We start from the raw sequence: 18232 nt of genomic DNA on the forward strand, positions 1-18232 counted from the left end.
AGGTAGTATTATTTCTGCTTGCTACATAGGAATATTGAGGCTGGGTCACAGATTTGGTCAGTAACAGAACCCAGACACAATCCCAATTCTGTTCATCTCTAGAACTGAATATCTTTCCATTAGCATCTCTATTTCCTACAGAATTAGATATCCTCCATACTCCAACCCTCCTTTTTAAGATCAAGAGACTAATTTGAGGCATATTTGTGAGTCAAGAATGGAGACCTGGGCATTTAAATTTGTTAGTTTATGTTTGGTAGGGAATCATATAATTAAAAATAAAATATGACAACACATACATGTAGGCATATATATATATATTACCTTTTTAAATAACATTTAGCTAGAGATACAGTACACATAAAGTGAAATGCACAAATAGTTTGATGAATCTTAACAAACTTACATATCCATGTAATCAATACTCCAAATAATGTGTATGTGTGTGGTTGATTAATTGATTGATTGGATGGACAGATTAAAGGATAGACAGATGGCCAAAGAGACAGACACACAGGCTGTGCATTTTAATAAATGAGTCTTTATATCGTGGTTAATGATGAGAACTTCTGCCACAATTTCCTATCTTTCCTTCCTTCCTGCTTCTAAATTGACATTGTTGTCTTCAGTTCATGGAGGTTACACCAAATGCCAGGTGCAGGTCAAAACACGGCTGTGCCAAAAAGAAAACAAAATAAATAAAAGAACAACGGGTAATTTTTTTTTAATGTAGGAAAATCACATTGCTCTATTTTCTGTTTTTCTATGGAGGGGTCATGTGCCTCAACCCACACATTAGCATGTGAACTTGTTGTTCCAGTAAAATGAGTCAGAGTTCCTCAAGAAAGCAGATTCATGGATTTAGAGCCGTGTCAGTATTTGAGAGAAGGTATGGTGCCCTGTGTTGGCATACCTCACCCAGAAGGCCATATGGCTAATAAGCAGCAGAAGTGGGAGTTGATCTGAAATCTGGGGACCCAGGGAGCAGGCCTTTTGTATTATAGGGGAGTATAGGAGCATCAGGTCAGAATACAGGGGGTAGGCAAAGGCTAGAGTCCCGGATGAGCCTTGCCTACATGTATACTGGTTTTCTGTCCTTGGGCAAATCCCTTCCACTCTTTCAATTTACTTCCTTTATTCATAAAGTAGATCTGTATGATGATGTCTGTGTCATTGACATGAGGAAGGAACATTTTGTGGCAGGCACTAAGCACCTGGGAAAGGCTCACCGAAGCCAGTAAAATGGTAACACCCTTGGGAGTTGGTTGCTAAATCCATAGACGCCATATTTTTGGAATCATATGCTCTATCAATTAAACATTTTTTGAGATTCTATCTTCAGTGCATGATAACTTATGAAAAACCATACCTGGGCTTTTTGAGGCTTGTAGACATTATAAAATGGATGAAATGTAACAGAGATAAATATTTCAATATGTGCCTTCATGCTAACACTATTCAGTGTCTGAAGGCACACTATATACATCAATGAGCAAGTTTTTCGTGATCTTTTAGATTTATTTATGCATACAAGAACTGAGCCAAAGGTGTGGGGGTGAGAGGATTCAGCAGAGACAGAGTGGGGAGCAGAACAGGCAGATCAGCGAAGTACACTGCTGAGGGGAGCAGTGGACAAGACAGGAGAGGTCTGCCGCACCATGTAGATCACCTCCTTGGCCAGCGATCGAATTCCTACTGCAGTAGCTGCAGATAGCTTCATAGTGCTGCTCTTTAAACTTGCACCACCAGGGAGGCCCCTTCAGAGGTCTTTTAAATGATATTTTATGAGTTTAAATTGTTTTGTATGTTTCTATGTATCGATACCTCAGTGTTCTTGATTTTGTCCACCTGTACCTTGGCTGACTAGGTGTTCATTTCTTAATCGGCAGCACTCATGTTGAGCAAAAAAGTGTCGCCGCCATTTTCTAGCTTATGTGAACCTGAATTATCACCATTTCCATTAATCCATTATCTCATTCATTTCCAGCTGCTTGCCCATTTTGCTAGGGTTAGTTAACGAAAACTAGATAATACTGTATCTGAGATCCACTAACCGGGAGCATCTGTGTGACTGCATGCAGCAAATCCTTGCACCCTGAGGACACAGAACGAAGCAGTGCTCAAACCTCCTCCATGTGGTAGAGTCTCCCTCTTCTTTAGGAAACATCCCCCCTCTATGTGACTCATGACCATCTGTTGTGTGGAACAACTGATGGGTCTGGTGATAATCTGCATTGAAATCCTGGTAATGCCTAATTAATTCCTTTAGACTAAAAATCATAAATGACACTTCTAATATTTTCTTCCAGAATCTTAATTGACTATCTCCAGTGCTCCGTGGCATCCACGTACACCACGTCAGAAATGCTGGTTTAGGTGGTCTGACCTCGTCTCAGTTGTACAAAGCAGCATGTCTTCAATGCACTTTCACTAGGCCCAATGTGTGTGCCAGGATGGGGCCAGCCTGAGCCCTCTGATGACCTGGCTTGGGGACTTGTGGGACTCACAGTGGAGCTCCTCGTTCTACCCCTCGTGGACTTCCCATCTTCTCCACAGTGCTCAAGAACCTCTTCCTCTCTGTAGCCTGATTTCCTGGGGGCTCTCACTCCCATATAATCTCAAGTCCTGGCAGTTTCCAAGCCAGGTAGTAACTGCTGAGAACTGGGTGTTTCCCAGGCCTACACAGCCTGGCACTGCCCCCCAGAAGTAGGGAGCAATGTGTGTGGATGAGCGCCTCAGCCTTGACCCGCCAGGGAAGGGTCAACCCCATGAATATGGTCTTTCATAGCTGTGGTACAGGGCCCCTATTTTTCCCTATAGAAGCCCTTCACTCGCCTTCAGAAGTGACGATCAAATGTGAACTTTCATGGTTTATTTATAGCTCTGCCTGAGCGAGAGAAAGAAAAGAAGTGATTAAAATGCTATTTTACAAAATATTTTGTTTTTAAAAAGCTTTCATTGTGTGGGCAAAAAGGAAAGAGGAAAGTCACTGCCGGCATTGTGCTGTCTAGACTCGCAAACAAAGAGGGTAGCGTGCCACCAATTAGGATGGTCCAGCTCCTGCCTGCTGACAAAAAGTAGAAATTTTAAGGCCAACTTCAAATAAACCCTTTTGAACAGAAATATATTGTGGGTGGTGACTATATTTAGCACATGTCAGCATTTCCATAATAAATTCATATTGTTATGCCATGGTAATTTCCAGATTTACTGCAGCCAGTGGGTTCATGAGGTTTCAATTTTATGTTAATTATTTGGAGAAATTGGAAAACTCAGCAGTGCTATTTCTGATGACAGTACTGATTCTCTGGGCTTTCTCCATATTGTGTCAAATACTCATAATGAGTGCTGCCTCCCAGGAGAGAGAGGGAAGTCAGCAAGTCATTCTGACTGCTTGTGTAACATTTTTTTAGAATGCAGTATATTTTTATTTTTCTTAACCTTGTTAAATCAATATATGCCACTGTAGACCATTTCGAAAACATAACCAGTCTGGGACAAGAGACAAGATGAACACTCGTGAGCTTGAACTTGTTAACATTTTAATCTATTTCCATCTAATGTTTATTGGGCAAATATAACTTGGGTATGGACAAGCACAATTCTTCAGAGAGAATTAAAAAAGAACAACTGTGGTTTACTCTACTCCCACTTCCCCATTATCTGTGTACAGGGGAGTAGTTTCTTGACCTTGTTAAAAGTACTGGGAGCTCCCTTCAGCAGATCATCGAATACCATCATTCCTTCAACTTTGCTTTGTTAATAAGGAAAAATATCTCCTGAACTGCATTGAACAAAAGGACATTTCGGAGGATTACATATTTTCTTTAATCAATGCAGAGATGATTAGATGGCACAACTTTTCATGGTCCCTTGGAGTTGTGAGACATAGTCAAAATTCAGAAGTCCCATATCTACACATGCGTGATCAGCACTTCAACTTTCTCCTAAAGATAAGAGATTTCCCAACTCTCCTATGGGTCTCCTAGAAATAAGAATGGCTGTAACCAGTTTATTTCTTCTGCATTCACTTCCTCTCTGGCATCTTAGTTTCTTTCTTGTTCCTCAGAGCAGGTAAAGAAAGAGGGATCAGGTACAGAAATGTTCTCCCAGGGGCAGCATCCTCAATAGGCTCCATGTTATCTTCACTTGCATGGTATTGCCAGCTAGTAAGCTCCCTCATAGACCTTTCTGGGGACTCTTCACCTTAGTAAACCTCTCATTTGCAATATTTTGTCCTTGTCCATGCCTGTTCTAGTAGATCTCATACTCACCCCTTAATTCCTGACAAATTCAATAAGTTCTCTCAAACTTCCTCATGCAGAACCCCTCTTTCTCATTAGGTGACCATGTCATGCAGGACGTAGGACACCCAGGACAGCTCTATCACATGAGGCCCCTGTGGGGAGAGCCATGAGGGCTCTAGCAGTGCTGACTAATCTCCTTTACTTCTGCACGGCAGTGCTGGTGGGCCCCTCTTGCAGGCAGGACTCACCCTCAATGCACTGTGACCCACAACCTCGGGAACATGCATCCAGGTGGCTGCGAGTCTCTGTACCAGCCTGCTCTTGTGACTTGTGAAGGGTGAGCATCCTCACACAGTAGGTGTGGACCTACTGTGCCACAAACCCACAGTTCTCTCCTGCAACTCCATTCCTTCTTATAGCCCTCCAAGTGGATGAAAGTCATTAGACTTGATGAATGGTTCCTCAGCCGCCTTTTTGTTCACAAACTCTTCAGGGTGGTCTATGTCCAGCTCACTTTGCTGCCTCGTATCTATCATCTTTATATCTCAGCCAAAACTTCCATTTTAGTCTCTGTCACGTTTATGACCCCAAAGTCCATTCATCCTGCAGACGTTCCCTGAACACATATGATATACCAGATGCTGAGTTTGGCAGTGGGAATAATTACAATAATTCCTGCCTTAAGGAGCTCGTAGTCTAGTCAGGGAGGCTGACGTGCTAACAACAAATCGCAGCACGGTGTCAGAGTGCTGTGATAGATGGAAGCCCGACTGTGTGGCAGCGAGTCACTCCATCTAGGTGGGAGGCAGGCAGTGGATGAGTCAGAAGAAATCTCCATGGAGTCCATGTGTGACCTAAGTTTAATGCTGAAGTCTGTACTTTCTTGAAGAACAAAGTAAGCTCTTTTTTAATTCTTTGACATCTCTGTTGCTGATGTTAGTTTCTCAGTAATGTATTTCAGAAAACAAGCCAAGGTAATGTGAAGAATAAAAACCCTGCTGACTGAACTGTTAGGTGGGAAGGGAAGTGTATTCATGGGGTACCTTCTGTGATGTCGCTTCCCTGGATGGCCCTGAGAGGCAGCCCTGGAGGGTCAGCTCAAGTCTGAGGGGCAACAGCAGGGCAACCCTGCCAGTGCATCTTCTTGATTGCGGAGGGAGGAGGTGATGTGCTCCCTTGAAGCATGCAGAGAGGAAGGAAGGAGGACAAGAGGAGGGAGATGAGAAGGCTGAGGCCATTTCAGCAAGACACAAGACAAGATGGCAGGGGTGGGGTGAGGCTTACATGAAGGGTGTCAGAGCTTGGTCTCTGAAGGAAAATACCCTGACACGTGGTGGGGTGAGCAGAGCCCTTAAGGTATCGCTGTTTAGTGGAACAGCAGCAGCCTCGCAAGGTGTATTTGGCTGCTTGACCTTACAAAATGGCCCTGACTACTCCTCTCTTGTTTCCAGTTTTTGGCTTTTCACTATGATTTTCTCTTTAGTAATTTTCGTCCCTTACTGAAGTCTACCATTTCTCTCCACTGTCAGTATGCCTGCTGTCCTCAGCATCTCTGCTCTCCCAATCAGCTCTTACAAATCCGTTGATTGCTAAGGAACCAGACAACTAGTTCAGAATGTTCCTACCATCCATCAAGTGTTGGTGGAGCAGCCTGACTAAATGGGAGATACGTGTAAGTGACTAGAAGATGAAATAGCTGTAGCCGTGGAGTTTCCTAAGCCATGAATAATGACTGAAATGAAGTGACTCCACCTCCAGTATAGTCTTGGCCTCTCTCTGGCTTGGTCATGTCCAGTGTCTTTCTCCATCCCCTGGTGAACTCCTTGAAGAAAGGGCCCATGCGCTCTTCACCTCTGTATTCCATGTATACTGGATGCTATGCTTGGCATGTAGAAAGGGGTCGATATATTTTATTAATATCTCTGTGTGTATATATATACTTTCTAAGATTTATTTTTTAATTTATTTTATGCATACAAGAACCAGGGTACAGGCCAGAGTTACAAGGGATCAGAGGATTCACCAAAGACAGAGTGGGGAGCAGAACAGGAAGATCCACTAACATACACTGCTGAGGGGAGCAGCGGGCGAGACAGGAGAGGTCTGAGGGGTCATGTGAGTCACCTCCAGGGCCAGGAATCAAACTCATGCTGCAGTGGCTGGCAATAACTGATATTTTAACCCCTGCACCCCCAGAGAGGCCCAGTATTGATATATTTTATGAGCATTATAGGTGCCGGGATTAAGCAGCAGATAAAAAGCTCCTGTTCTCATGTGCTTTCTCCTGGCTAGGAGAGGAGTGGAGAGGACAGGCATGAAGCACATAAACCAGTAAATACAAGGCATGTCAGAAGAGAATTAGGGTGATAATTCTGATAAATATACAATATCATAGTGGGGTGGCAAGAAGTGCTGCAGGGGGACCCTTGAATATATTTTGAAGATTCCCAGAAGCTCTCCCATTCTACTACATGGTAGTCAGATTTGTGTATTTTTTTTTTCTTCCCTGCTAGCATGTGTCTTTCTCTAGGACAAAGAGTGTGTCTTACACAAATCTCTATCCCTAGCATAGTGTCTAGTGCACAGTGAGTAACTAATCAATACGTGGATTAAAAGTTGTACATTCGTCAGCCCAGGATAACTACATCCTTAAAAATAAGACCAGTAGTGGGCCCTCCCTGGTGGCGCAGCAGGTGAAAGCACAGTACTAAGAAGCTTAAGCCACTTCCGCATGAGTTCGATCCCCACCTGCCCCAAGGAGATCCACATGGCTTGGCAGACCTCTCCTGACCCGCCCGCTGCTCCCCTCAGCAGTGTACTTCGTTGATCTGCCTGTTCTGCTCCTCACTCTGTCCCTGGTGAATCCTCTCACCCTCTGCATCTCTGGCCTGTACCCCAGTTCTGTATGAATAAATAAATAAATCTTTAAAAAAATAATAAGACCAGCTGCATCATTCTATTGCTTGCCATCTCCCTAGTCAAGTCTGTTGGGCATCAGAGTTTGGATTCATTCCTTTCCCCCTCACTGTCCACAGCCTTACCAACACTGGAAGATGGCCCCAAGACACCTAACCCTCTGTTCCTATAATGGAGCCAGCACAGTCAACAGTTAATCTGTATGTCCACACCAGGCCACACCACCCAGGCACAGCAACTTCCTGTCTGCCACTTGCTCCATCGTCAAGGCAGAGTGTCTTGAAGTCAGATTCCAGAACTCAAGTCAGTTAGACTCAAAGATCTCACATCTACACTCACAATTTCAAAGATGATTGTGGAAAAATCTGAAAGTAAAATGACAAGGCCTTAAAGTATAGGCACAAAGCAGGTCCCATCAGTTAAGCAGACAGTGTGTTCAATGGGAGATTCTGGTGCATTTTCAGCCATCACATCTGATAAGAAGGGGAAATAATTCCTTCTCCCTACTGCCTGCCATCATGAGGGTTTGCCTTCTGACTTGTTTCTAGCCTAGAGCCTTAACTATATTTTAAGTCTAAGCTGTTCGCTCTTAGAGAGGACTTTTAATGTTTTAATGTTTATTGAGTTTTATTCTTATTATCAGAGAAAATAAGCTGGACAAATGAATAAATCAGTTTTTTTAATATTTATTTACACATGTAAGAGCTGGGGCCAGAGGTACAGGGAGGTGAGAGGATACGCCAGAGACAGAGGGGGGAGCAAAACAGGCAGGCTGACGGAAGTTGCACTGCTGAGGGGAGCAGCAGGTGAGACAGGCAAGATCTGCTGATCTGCTGCGCCATGTGGGTGGCTCCCTGGCGGGGATCTGAACTCAGTGCTGCTGTGGCTTCATAGTGCTGAGACTTAACCCTTGGTGCCTCTGTGCCAGGAAGGCCCAGAGGAAGTAGATTTTAACTAGAATGTTCTTTCCAAGGACTAGTTCACTTTGGTTGTCATTTTATAACTCAACTCTCTGTCTTCCTTTTGACAGGAGGCAATGGCAAGAATGAGCAAAGTTGGGAAAGTTGTATTTCCCAGACTTGAGGATAAAAGGTAAGTTTTTATTTTTTATAGACATAATGTTATGGAATGAGGGGCAATAAACACAGGCAGCACACCACTGGAATAAACTAAAGACATCAGCCAACCTAGCCCCTTGATTTAACAGTTGATAAAACTAGTTACCTACAATCGCCGCACTACCTAAGGCCAGGCCTGTCAGTTGTCAGTCAGATATAAACATATGAGTCCTCAGAACAATGTTCTTTTCTCTAAGTCGCTAGCAGCAACCCTTTTCTCCTTTGTTCTAAATAGGGTTATATATATATATATATATATATAAAAGTAGCAAGATAGGAATGTGACTGTAGAGGTGAGCAAAAGCTTTTGAAAGGAAATTCAGTCTAGCTATTTGAAATATGCTTACATTACCAGACAGGTCCAGACAGGGAAAAGCATTCTCAGTAGAGGGAATAACATATGCAAATTCACAAAAAGAGTATAAGATGGGAAACTTCAGGAAGCAGTAATAGAACTGGTGTCAGGGACACTAGAGGGTGGTGCGTCTGTCAACACCACACTGATGAAGAAATAGGAGTTGTGGAGCAGGCTACATAATGCAGGACGCTGCTCGGGAGCAAGATCCTGACTTTGTTATTGATAGAATTATCACACAGCGTTGGTTGGAAGGGGAAGAGAAAGGAGCAGGGGAAGGATGGAACTGTCCATCTATTGTATCATGAGGGAGCTGTTCAGGTACTTCTCATCTGCTAATGGATCTGTACTGTAATTGAGGTCCAGGGTGAGTTCCCCAGTCAGGGTTTCAAACTTATTAACAAGGTATTTTAGTGATGACCTTCTGGGGTCCTTTGTTATACATCAGTCAACAGCCCCCCAGGCGTTCCTGGTCATACATGGTGATATGTAAGTCTGGAGTAAGTTTATGCACCCCTCATCAGCCCCCCCAGGCGTCCCTGGTCTTACCTCTTGATGCACACCCTTCCCAAGGTGATCCAGCTTTGTGCTCCTGATTGATGTGAAAGGTGCCTTGTGGGGTTGGACTCCTGTAACCAGGCAGTTCTGACCTTGCTTTAGGAATACAGAGCTGTAGGTAACAAAATGATGGCCCAACAGGCTGTTTACAATTAGCAGACCTGAATGTCCCCCTTTTTTATTTTATTTAAAGAAAGAAAAGGCAGGAGAAAAGAGAATGTAATTAATATACCATTGAGAAGAAATGGAAGTGCTATATACAGATGAATACATAGTATAGTTGACACTAGACATAAAACAAAGTGAATAATTTAGTGAGTGAATAGTTTAGGTAGCAGGTAAGTTATGGATAGAAAATGTAGTCATGTTACCAAGTATATTTGGTCCACCTCTAGTGGGGGAAACTTTAGTAGCCATGGGTGGTTTGTGGTTGTTACAGGGCAGGGAGCGGAGCATCCCTGCCCCACCCAACTGAGGGTGGAGCTGAGCAGAGACGAGAAGAATCTGAAAAGGAGACTGAAGAGGAAAGTACAGGATGGAGAGCCAGGAGACTTGAGGGAGGCACATGGAGCAGAGACATGTGAAGAAGTGACTCTTGTTTCTTGGTCCTGGACTGGGTGAAACGATGCGAGTGTGAGACAGGGAAGGTTTAACTATGGCAGCATTTAATCTTATTTTGATTTTGCTCTTTTCCTCCCAGACTTTTCCCGTTTTCATGGGTTCCTGCCGAAAGGTGCTTTAGGCTTGTGGTGGGTTTTCTAGGCCTTGTGGTGGGTTTTCAGGCCTTGCTTTGGGCCAAGCCCTTTTGGGTAGACTTTTACCCATGAGGGGATAGGTAACTTTGGGTGTTTGGTTTAGAAACTATATTGTCTTTTCTGTATTGCACACTAACTGTCTTAAAGTTCCTTTCCATTAAAGTTGTTATCTGTTTTGTCTTGTTGCGGTGGATGGCAAAACCTATGTAGAGCTGACACGTTTTGGGATTCAAGGATTCTCCTCTCCCTGCCCTGTAACCTATGACTTGAGAACATGGGAGATACTTTACATGAACCCACTTAATATGGGCTTGTGTCATGGATAATAAAATTAAGGAACATACAAATACCAAGTTATTATTAAGAGATGCTGGTACGAGAGAGTTACAGGAAGATCAGCCTAGTTTCAACGTAAAGAGTTCTCTGGAACAGAAAGCACGGGGCGTTTTAGAACTAGAAGAAAAATGAACAAAAATAATAAGCCTATACCTCACAAATCCAGATTTAACAATGAGCACTGACAATGTTAAATTAGCTGGATTTAGCCAAAGGCAGTGTCATTGAAATGTGCCAATGTGGCATTTTTGTGCTTGTTGTAATTGTGCCCACTATTGCTGTAGTTAGTGTCTAAAATCAATGACAGTGCATTCTAGGTGTTTATGGAATGTGCCATGAAGTTGTCCTTGAAGCCCTTTCCAGAAGAGGTGTGTATCAAAAGATTAGGAGCTTCATAGAATGGTATCACAACAAACCACAGTAGTCTGTGGTATCCAGAGGGCTTGCTGAGATACAGCAGCCGCAGGGTATCAAGTCTTGACCTGATGTTCAGGAGGACTGTACAGTCAATGGGACGGGATCCTCTTTTGTCTTTTAGACTGATATGGGTGACATCCGGGTGGTGGTGGCTGAATAGTTAATGGCTGGAGCTCTCGTATAGGATTGGTCCTTCTTTGATGCCAGCTTATATGACAAGGGTCCTGCTTCTGCTGGAACCCAGAGTGGTCCTCTAGGTGATAAAACAAAACATGCCCTCTCTCCCAAGTTAAGGATTCTGAAGTTCCAACCAAGTTGGCCTCTGCAAAGGGAGGCAATACAAGACCAAGGCCTAAAGCTTGGTTCTGCGAATAAAATATTTTAGTGCCCGAGGCCAGAAGTGTTAGAAGTTAAATGTTGCTCAATAACTGATAGACCAGGGAAATTGCAACCTAAAAAGTTAAAAAGTAAATAAAGCTTTGTATATTTGTTTCTATAGGGGAGTTACTGTCCAGAGGGGCACTCTCATCAGGAGCTTTGAGGCCTTGCTCAAGACCTCAAATTCATCCCATAATCAGAGTGGAGACAACTTTTAGGCAATGGTGGGATCTGGGTAGATGCAGCTTTTAGGGGATGAGTTAGAAGGACTAAGGGTGGGAGCAGAGAGAATGCTGGGAAGACTTTTTCACTCATCCAAGTGAAAGATGAAAAAAGACTACTGAGTCACTGATACATGGTTTAAAGATAAAGGGACAGTGGCTCAAATCTTTTTATAATTTTAGCAAAATATTTGAAGTGGACATTTTAAAATGCAAGTTCCATCTCATCCCCGTTGGCATGTTCCCCTTCTGAATATAAACCTTTGTGTAAACACAGGGGTCAGAGGAACCTGGCCCTCATGTTGGGGGTTAGGGGCTGGAGGCATGGGGGGGTGGTCAGAGCAAGAACACTGAGACGTCAGAGTTCTCCAGGGTAGTGGAAGCAGCACCCAGCACCCCTCCTTTGTTGAAATTAGAAACTTCTCCATTTCTTTACTGGCCCTTCAAATACTATTGCGGGAAGTCTTGTTTTTAAGTTCCTTCGGTGAATCCCACGAATCCTTGGTTTCTTACTATCAGCGGGGAGCCGCCTCCACGGAGCAGATTCACGTGGTCCTCTACCGCCATCTGCAGGCTATTTGAAGACATGCACGTAGAAAGAGCCTGTTCCTTCTGAGCTGGTCTCATGTCTCCTCAACGCCTCAAATCTTATTATTATCTACAGGGAACATTTACTTAGGTCTCAGACACATAAGCAACTGACTAGTGTGGAGAAAATCTGGAAGAGAGAGGATTCATTTTATTTTAAATTTCAGGTTCCTAGAGAGCTTAATCTAGTGACTGTTCTTTGATACAATTTTTAAGAAGATCCCATACCAAATTTACCTGTGAGAATATATAAGAGCTCTTAAAACTAAAAAATAACAGCAAAAAACACGAATCAAAAAGTGGTAAATGAACTTGAGTAGATATTTCTCTGAAGAAGAAGTGAGCAAAAGCAGAAAAATATAGAAGTAGAACCTCATCATCGTTAGGAAAAATGCAAGTCAAAATTGCATGAGATGCTATCTGAAGCCCATGGAATGGTGACTGTCAACAACCAGGAGATAACAGGTGTTACTAAGGATGTTGATAAATTGATTATCTTCATACACATTTTATATAAGGGGTGTGTCTGATGGTTCAGCCACTGTGGAATGTAGTATAGTAGTTCCTCAAGTATTAAAAATAGAATTGCCATATGACCTAGAAATTCTACTTCTGGGTGAACTGAAAAAAACAAAAGCAGAGCCTCAAGATATTTATACACCCATGTATATACCTATAGCTACAGTAGCCAGAAACATGGAAGCAACCCGTGTCCTTTGACAGATGACAGGATAAACAAAAAGGGGTGTATACATACAGGCTGGATCATTACTCAGTCTCAAAAAGGAAATTATGACCCAAGCTATAACATGGATGACTGTTAAAAATGTTATGCTAGAGCGCTCCCTGGTGGCCAGCGGGTTAAATCATCACATTATGAAGCTCTCTGAAACTGCTGCAGCACCAGTTCCATCCCCAGCCAGGGAGCTGACCCATATGGCGGGGCAGATCTCTCCTGACTCCCCCGCTGCTCCCCTCAGCAGTGTATTTTGTCGCTCTGCCTGTTCTGCTCCCTGCTCTGTCTGGTGAATCCTCTCACCCACCACACCTCTGGCCTATACCCCAGTTCTGTATGAATAAATAAATAAATCTTTTAAAAAATGTTTTGCTAAGTGGAAAAGCCAACCACAGAAAGACAAATGTTTGATTCTACTTCCATAGAACAGGCAAACTCAGAGACAGAGTAGAAGGGTGGTATCCAGGGACTGGGAAAGGTGAGAGAATGGGAGTGATGGTTTTTGTACAGTTTCTGTGCCCACTCTGTACGGGTGGGTACAGAGTTAGTTGTGCAAGATAAAAAGTTCTGCAGAAGGATAGTGTAGATGGCTGTGTGCCAGTGTGAATGGGCTTAGTGTCACTGAACTGTCGGCTTAAAACGACTGCTGTGATAAATTTCATGTAGCTTGTTTTACCATGATTGAAAAATAAGAAAGCAGAGGGGAAAGTGCTTTGGACCTGTTTCCCACTTGTGAAAAGGGGAAGATATATTCTAGCCATCTCTTGGTGTTCCAGGTTAATAGAAAGATTAAAGAATAGTAATCCACATCTGTAAGCACTGATAGCTCACAGAGTATTTCATGCTTAGTTTGTCAGAAATGCAGTCTAGGATATAGTACACGTTGTCACCCCATTTATAGCAGGGAAACTGGGGATTAGTTATGCAGAGGCACCCAGGCTTCTCTGCCTGAAAAGTTGGTGCTTTTCCCACTCTACAAAGAATAAAACCATTGCTGCAAAGGTGTCAATGTTAAAATTGGAAATCCTCAAGAATATGAGAAGGGGGGTGTTGCAGTCACCCTTCTTGCCATTCTGAAGGTCAAAGAATCCACCTCATACAGTAAAAAGATTACTGAACATTATGATGTCTTAAAGGATCATTGGAACAAGGATCATTGCCACCCCAAAAACCATTCAATAATGTCCATTAATCAGTTTGGAGCCTCAGAGAATAGGTTTTAGTGGAACCTACATACAGCAAGACTAATCTAAAGTATTAGTTCTTGGGTTTTTATGGTTGTTTTTTTTTTTTTTTTAATTAGTAACGATAACAAGCAGCAGTATCGCTTACTAGAAGACAGCCCTATCCGGATTCAGTGTTATCCTTACAGTCTCCTCCTGCCAGTTCATGAGCTGGCATCAAAGCTCCCTCTGCAGATTTCCTGTCCAAGTACCCCAGAACGTATGAGACTTATTAAAATGGCTCCACCAACCCTTCACCCCATGTCAGCACCTTTTAGCCAAAAGAATAAGGACACAGCTGCGGTCTTCAAGTTTAATTGCCTTGGCTACTATTTTCTTCTTGGGATTGGGCCCTTCTGACCTCTACTCATGGCCAACACCAGACCAAACGGTGTTCCTTGCAGGTTCAGCTGTACAGGAGAGTACAGGAGAGCAAGGTCCACTGTGGGATGCTGGGAACGCCAGGCACTAATACAGGAAAGGTCAGAGCCACACGTTCATGGGGTTTTATTCTGAGGCCATTGTCTGAAGAAAACGTAGTGTAGGAGTCCTCCCTACACTACAGCACAGTGGGTTAAAGTGCAGCACTATGAAGCATTCCGCAGCCTTTTCAGCATGAGTTCAATCCCTGGCCAGGGAGGTGGCCCACATGGCTCAGCAGACCTCTTCTATTTCACCTGCTGCTCCCTTTAGCAATGTGTCTCACTCAATCTACCTGTTCTTCTCCCTGGCTCTCTGGTGAATTCTCTCACACACACACCCACACCTCTGGCCTGTATCCCTGTTTCTTGTGTACATAAATAAATAAAAGAAAGAAAATATAATGTAGAATATTCAAAAATTAATTAAAACACTTGGTCTCATTGCTGGTCAAGCAGTGGTTTTAAACCACTTATCAAACTTGTGGCTAGTTACACAGGAAGCTTTTGTTGCAGACGGGAATATGAAAGGTCCTGGAGTGAGCCTGGGCTTTCTACTTCACTGCAGAGGAGGCTTTGGATTCAGACAGACCCGAGATTGAATTCTAGCACTGCCCAGTTTTAGCAATACTACTTTAGATATGCCTCGCTACATAAATGCCTTTACCTGGAAAATAGAAATATAGACAGCCCTTGATTTATAATGATGCACACCTGAAACATCATGTTACAAGACAATGTTATTTAGTAAAAGCATTGCAAGAGTCCTACAGTTATGTGGACACTCTTCTCAGCACAGTGCTGTTTAACCAAGTGAAACTTGTATCCAGAGTATAAATGGTGTATGATGCAGAAAAAAATAAACTGCAGATGCAGGTTAAAGAAAATGGGGTGAAACACACTGATCTTTTATAGGGATGCCAGAAAGTGGAAAGTGTCAGCAAAGCCATCACAGACAAATTTCTGATCTAAATATAAGGGCAAGCCACATAACAGTTATATCTTGAGATCGTTCAGCATGTTCATCTTTCTCACACAGATACTATGACAAGAAATACCAAGTGTTCCTGAAGCTGGTTGAACATCAGAAGGAGTATGCAGCCATCATGAAAGGAGACTGAACAGTGCTAGAAGGTTCTGCGTCATTGCCTTAAGGACTTCATCATTTCATCTTATACTCAAGGCATTTCTGGATGTCCTTTTAATAAAGAAAGCCAGAACACATTCAGCGAGAAAGAGTCTTCCATTTCACAATATCACTCTCAGTCTTGTGGTTTTGTGAAGCACCAATATGGAGACAGAAGCTTCACAAGCGGTCCGTGGGCTCTCCTATGAGACTAGACCTTTGGGTGATTCAAGGTCACTTGGGATCATTAATGCAATTTTAGCCATTAAACTGAGAGATTAACATTGTGTTAGTTCTATTTTGTAGGTGACTATAAACTTGCTCTCAACTTTTTATTTTTAAATAATTTCAAACTTACAGAAGAGTTGTTGGCATAAGAAAATGACAAACAGCAACATACCTCATGTGTACCTTTTAACATTTATATCATTTGCTTTATCATTTGCATAGTCCCTTAAGATACAGATGTGAATATGTATACATACAGGTACAATACACATACATACTCACACATCAGACTCAAGAGCAACTGCTAATCTTGATTCTCAAGCTGTCATGGCTCAGATGAGTTTGAATGGAGGACAAGTCAGCAGATAGAAAAGAAAAATCCAATATAATTCAGCCAACACACATTTTTGATACACATCTTTTTTTTTATTCATATGAGAGTCAATTTCAGGAGACTTTAATATAGTACTTTAATTTGTCATTCATATTCATAGTCAATTTTGTGAATAATTCAATAACGTTTTATGGCACTGTCCCCTATACAGGATTCAGCCGGAATCATTAATTGAAGAATCGTCATCTTGCAATCATCACATTAAAGATAGATAGAGGCAGAAATCATCAATGAATACGGGAAAGTTTTGATGAGTAACAGGATGTATGCATATTCTTAAAATGTCTCCTCACAGACAGATTGTTTATTAATTACAAGAAGAAAAAAATGTTAACTATACAGGGGAGAAGTAAGACATCCTGGTTGGGTGATCAGAATCCACTTCACCGAGCAGAGTGCCTGGAGTTCCTGCAGATGTGGTGGCCCAGGAAGGACACACCATCCAGTGGTGGGTGGAAGGTAGCTACACAGCCTAGATCTAATCCTGAGGAAACTCTAGGCAAATGCAGAATGGGCGGTATTCTATGTATTTAATAGACTCTCTTGTTCAAAAATGTCTGTCAAAGATAGGAAAAGACTATGGAAACTTTCCAGGTTCAAGAAACATGATGATTTAATGCTTTGGAGGTAGACAAGTATTTAAGAGAAAAAAAACTCTAATTGATGCCACAATAAACCCAGAAAAAGACATGTAAGCACTCAGACACTCTTAACGAACACTTTGGTCAGAATCAGAATCTCTGCCAGATATGGTTCTAAGCACTGGGATAAAGTGGTGAGTAAATTTGGCCCCTGCCCACAGAGAACCCCCAGTCCAAGGAAAGGTGGAGAACCCCCAGTCCAAGGAGAAGTGGGGAACCCCCAGTCCAATGAGAGATGGGAAACCCCCAGTCCAATGAGAGATGGAGCCCAGCACAGTACATTGTGAGAGGTGCTGCAGTAAAATAAAGCACTTGCTGCCTTGGAGCGTGTGAAACAGGCAGGGGGAGACAGTGGAGGGTCAAAGTGGGGCTCTATGAGACAAAGCAATAGGGTGTAATGAGCCCTTGGGGTCTGCACCTGGCTTTATGTCTTACTAGCTGTGTCCCTTGCAGAAACGTTACTTAAACCTCAGCCTCCTTACTTTTAAAATGAATATATTCATACACCTACTTCCCAGGGATATCATGAGGATTAAATGGAAAATGCATTATGTACATATAGTTTAAAATACTTAGCACAGTCGCTTGGAACTTGTCTGTCTTTTTGCTGTTCCTGGCACCCAGAAGGCCCTTGGAGTAATAGTAATAAAGATTACTGAGTAGGATAGCCACACCAGTTGCAAAAGCTTCAGAAGCATTCAACAGTATCTGAAGGATATAGAGAGAGAGCGTGGCTTAGGATGGAGGGGGTGTGGATGTGCAACCCAGTAAGCTTAGCAGCAGGAGGTCCAGAGCCCAGGTCACTCACCTTCCTCTCCCTCCCTCACCCCCCCAACCAGAGCTTAAGCCTGGGATGAGGACTGGGGAATCAGATTCAGCTTTTCAAAGAAATCAGAGATAACAAGATCTTGCAAAATGTCAGGCCAAAGTCAGACAGGCTTAGAATACAAACCATGATCAGCTCTGACTCAGAAATTGGAGCAGATGTAAGCCTGCTCCTGCAAAGCAACAACTGTCACATGAATGGACGGGAGGGAAAGACAGAGGCTGCAGAATAAACAATAACCAAGTATTTGTCACGTTCTTTCCATGTGTCTTTTCCAGCTCTTACTATAGCACTGCAAGGTAGGCAACATTAACCTCATGCTTCCATTGAGAATTCGGAGGCTTAGAAAAGCTCACTAGCTTGCCTGGAGTCACTCAGGTGGTGGGAGACAGACTTTCACTCCACACCTATCTGGAGGGAAAGCTTTGGGCACAGCACCTTGAAACAGCTGAAGAGGAGTCAGCGCCCATCACCACCACAGCCTGCACTTTAGGGACAGCTGCAGTGCTCACTCCTTGGGTGGCTAGCCCTGGGTGCTGTTCATTCTCCAGGCAGCGGTGGATGCAAGCCTCTTGATCCTGGACTTACACTGCTTTTCTAGAAAAAGGAAAAGACCAGATGAGGCAAGGAATGTGGGACCTAGGAAGCCTCCCACACGTCAGCAGTGAGGAACTGTTACAGGACACCAAATCTATTACAGGACAGGGAGAGAGGAGCACCCCTGAACCCCAAACCTGCCTGCTCTAAGTG

At 43.1% G+C, this 18232-nt stretch overlaps 1 protein-coding gene across 6 annotated transcripts in view; it reads left to right on the plus strand.

The window, feature by feature from the left end:
• FGGY (FGGY carbohydrate kinase domain containing) overlaps positions 1-15662 on the plus strand; it is a 364051-nt gene extending 348389 nt beyond the window's left edge. For 4 of the 6 annotated variants that reach the window (XM_004679054.2, XM_012722677.1, XM_012722671.1 and 1 more), the window contains 2 exons: positions 8194-8255; positions 15307-15662. In XM_004679054.2, coding sequence (XP_004679111.2) covers positions 8194-8255; positions 15307-15388 — 144 coding nt within the window. In that variant the 3' untranslated portion in view covers positions 15389-15662. The remainder of the gene's footprint in view (positions 1-8193; positions 8256-15306) is intronic. The other 2 variants (XM_012722676.1, XM_012722679.1) reach the window with 1 other exon arrangement.
• The last annotated feature ends 2570 nt before the right edge of the window (positions 15663-18232 follow it).

The sequence above is a fragment of the Condylura cristata genome, unplaced genomic scaffold (genome assembly GCF_000260355.1).
Source record: "Condylura cristata isolate star-nosed mole 26May11 unplaced genomic scaffold, ConCri1.0 scaffold00008, whole genome shotgun sequence".
NCBI classification, from domain to species: domain Eukaryota; kingdom Metazoa; phylum Chordata; class Mammalia; order Eulipotyphla; family Talpidae; genus Condylura; species Condylura cristata.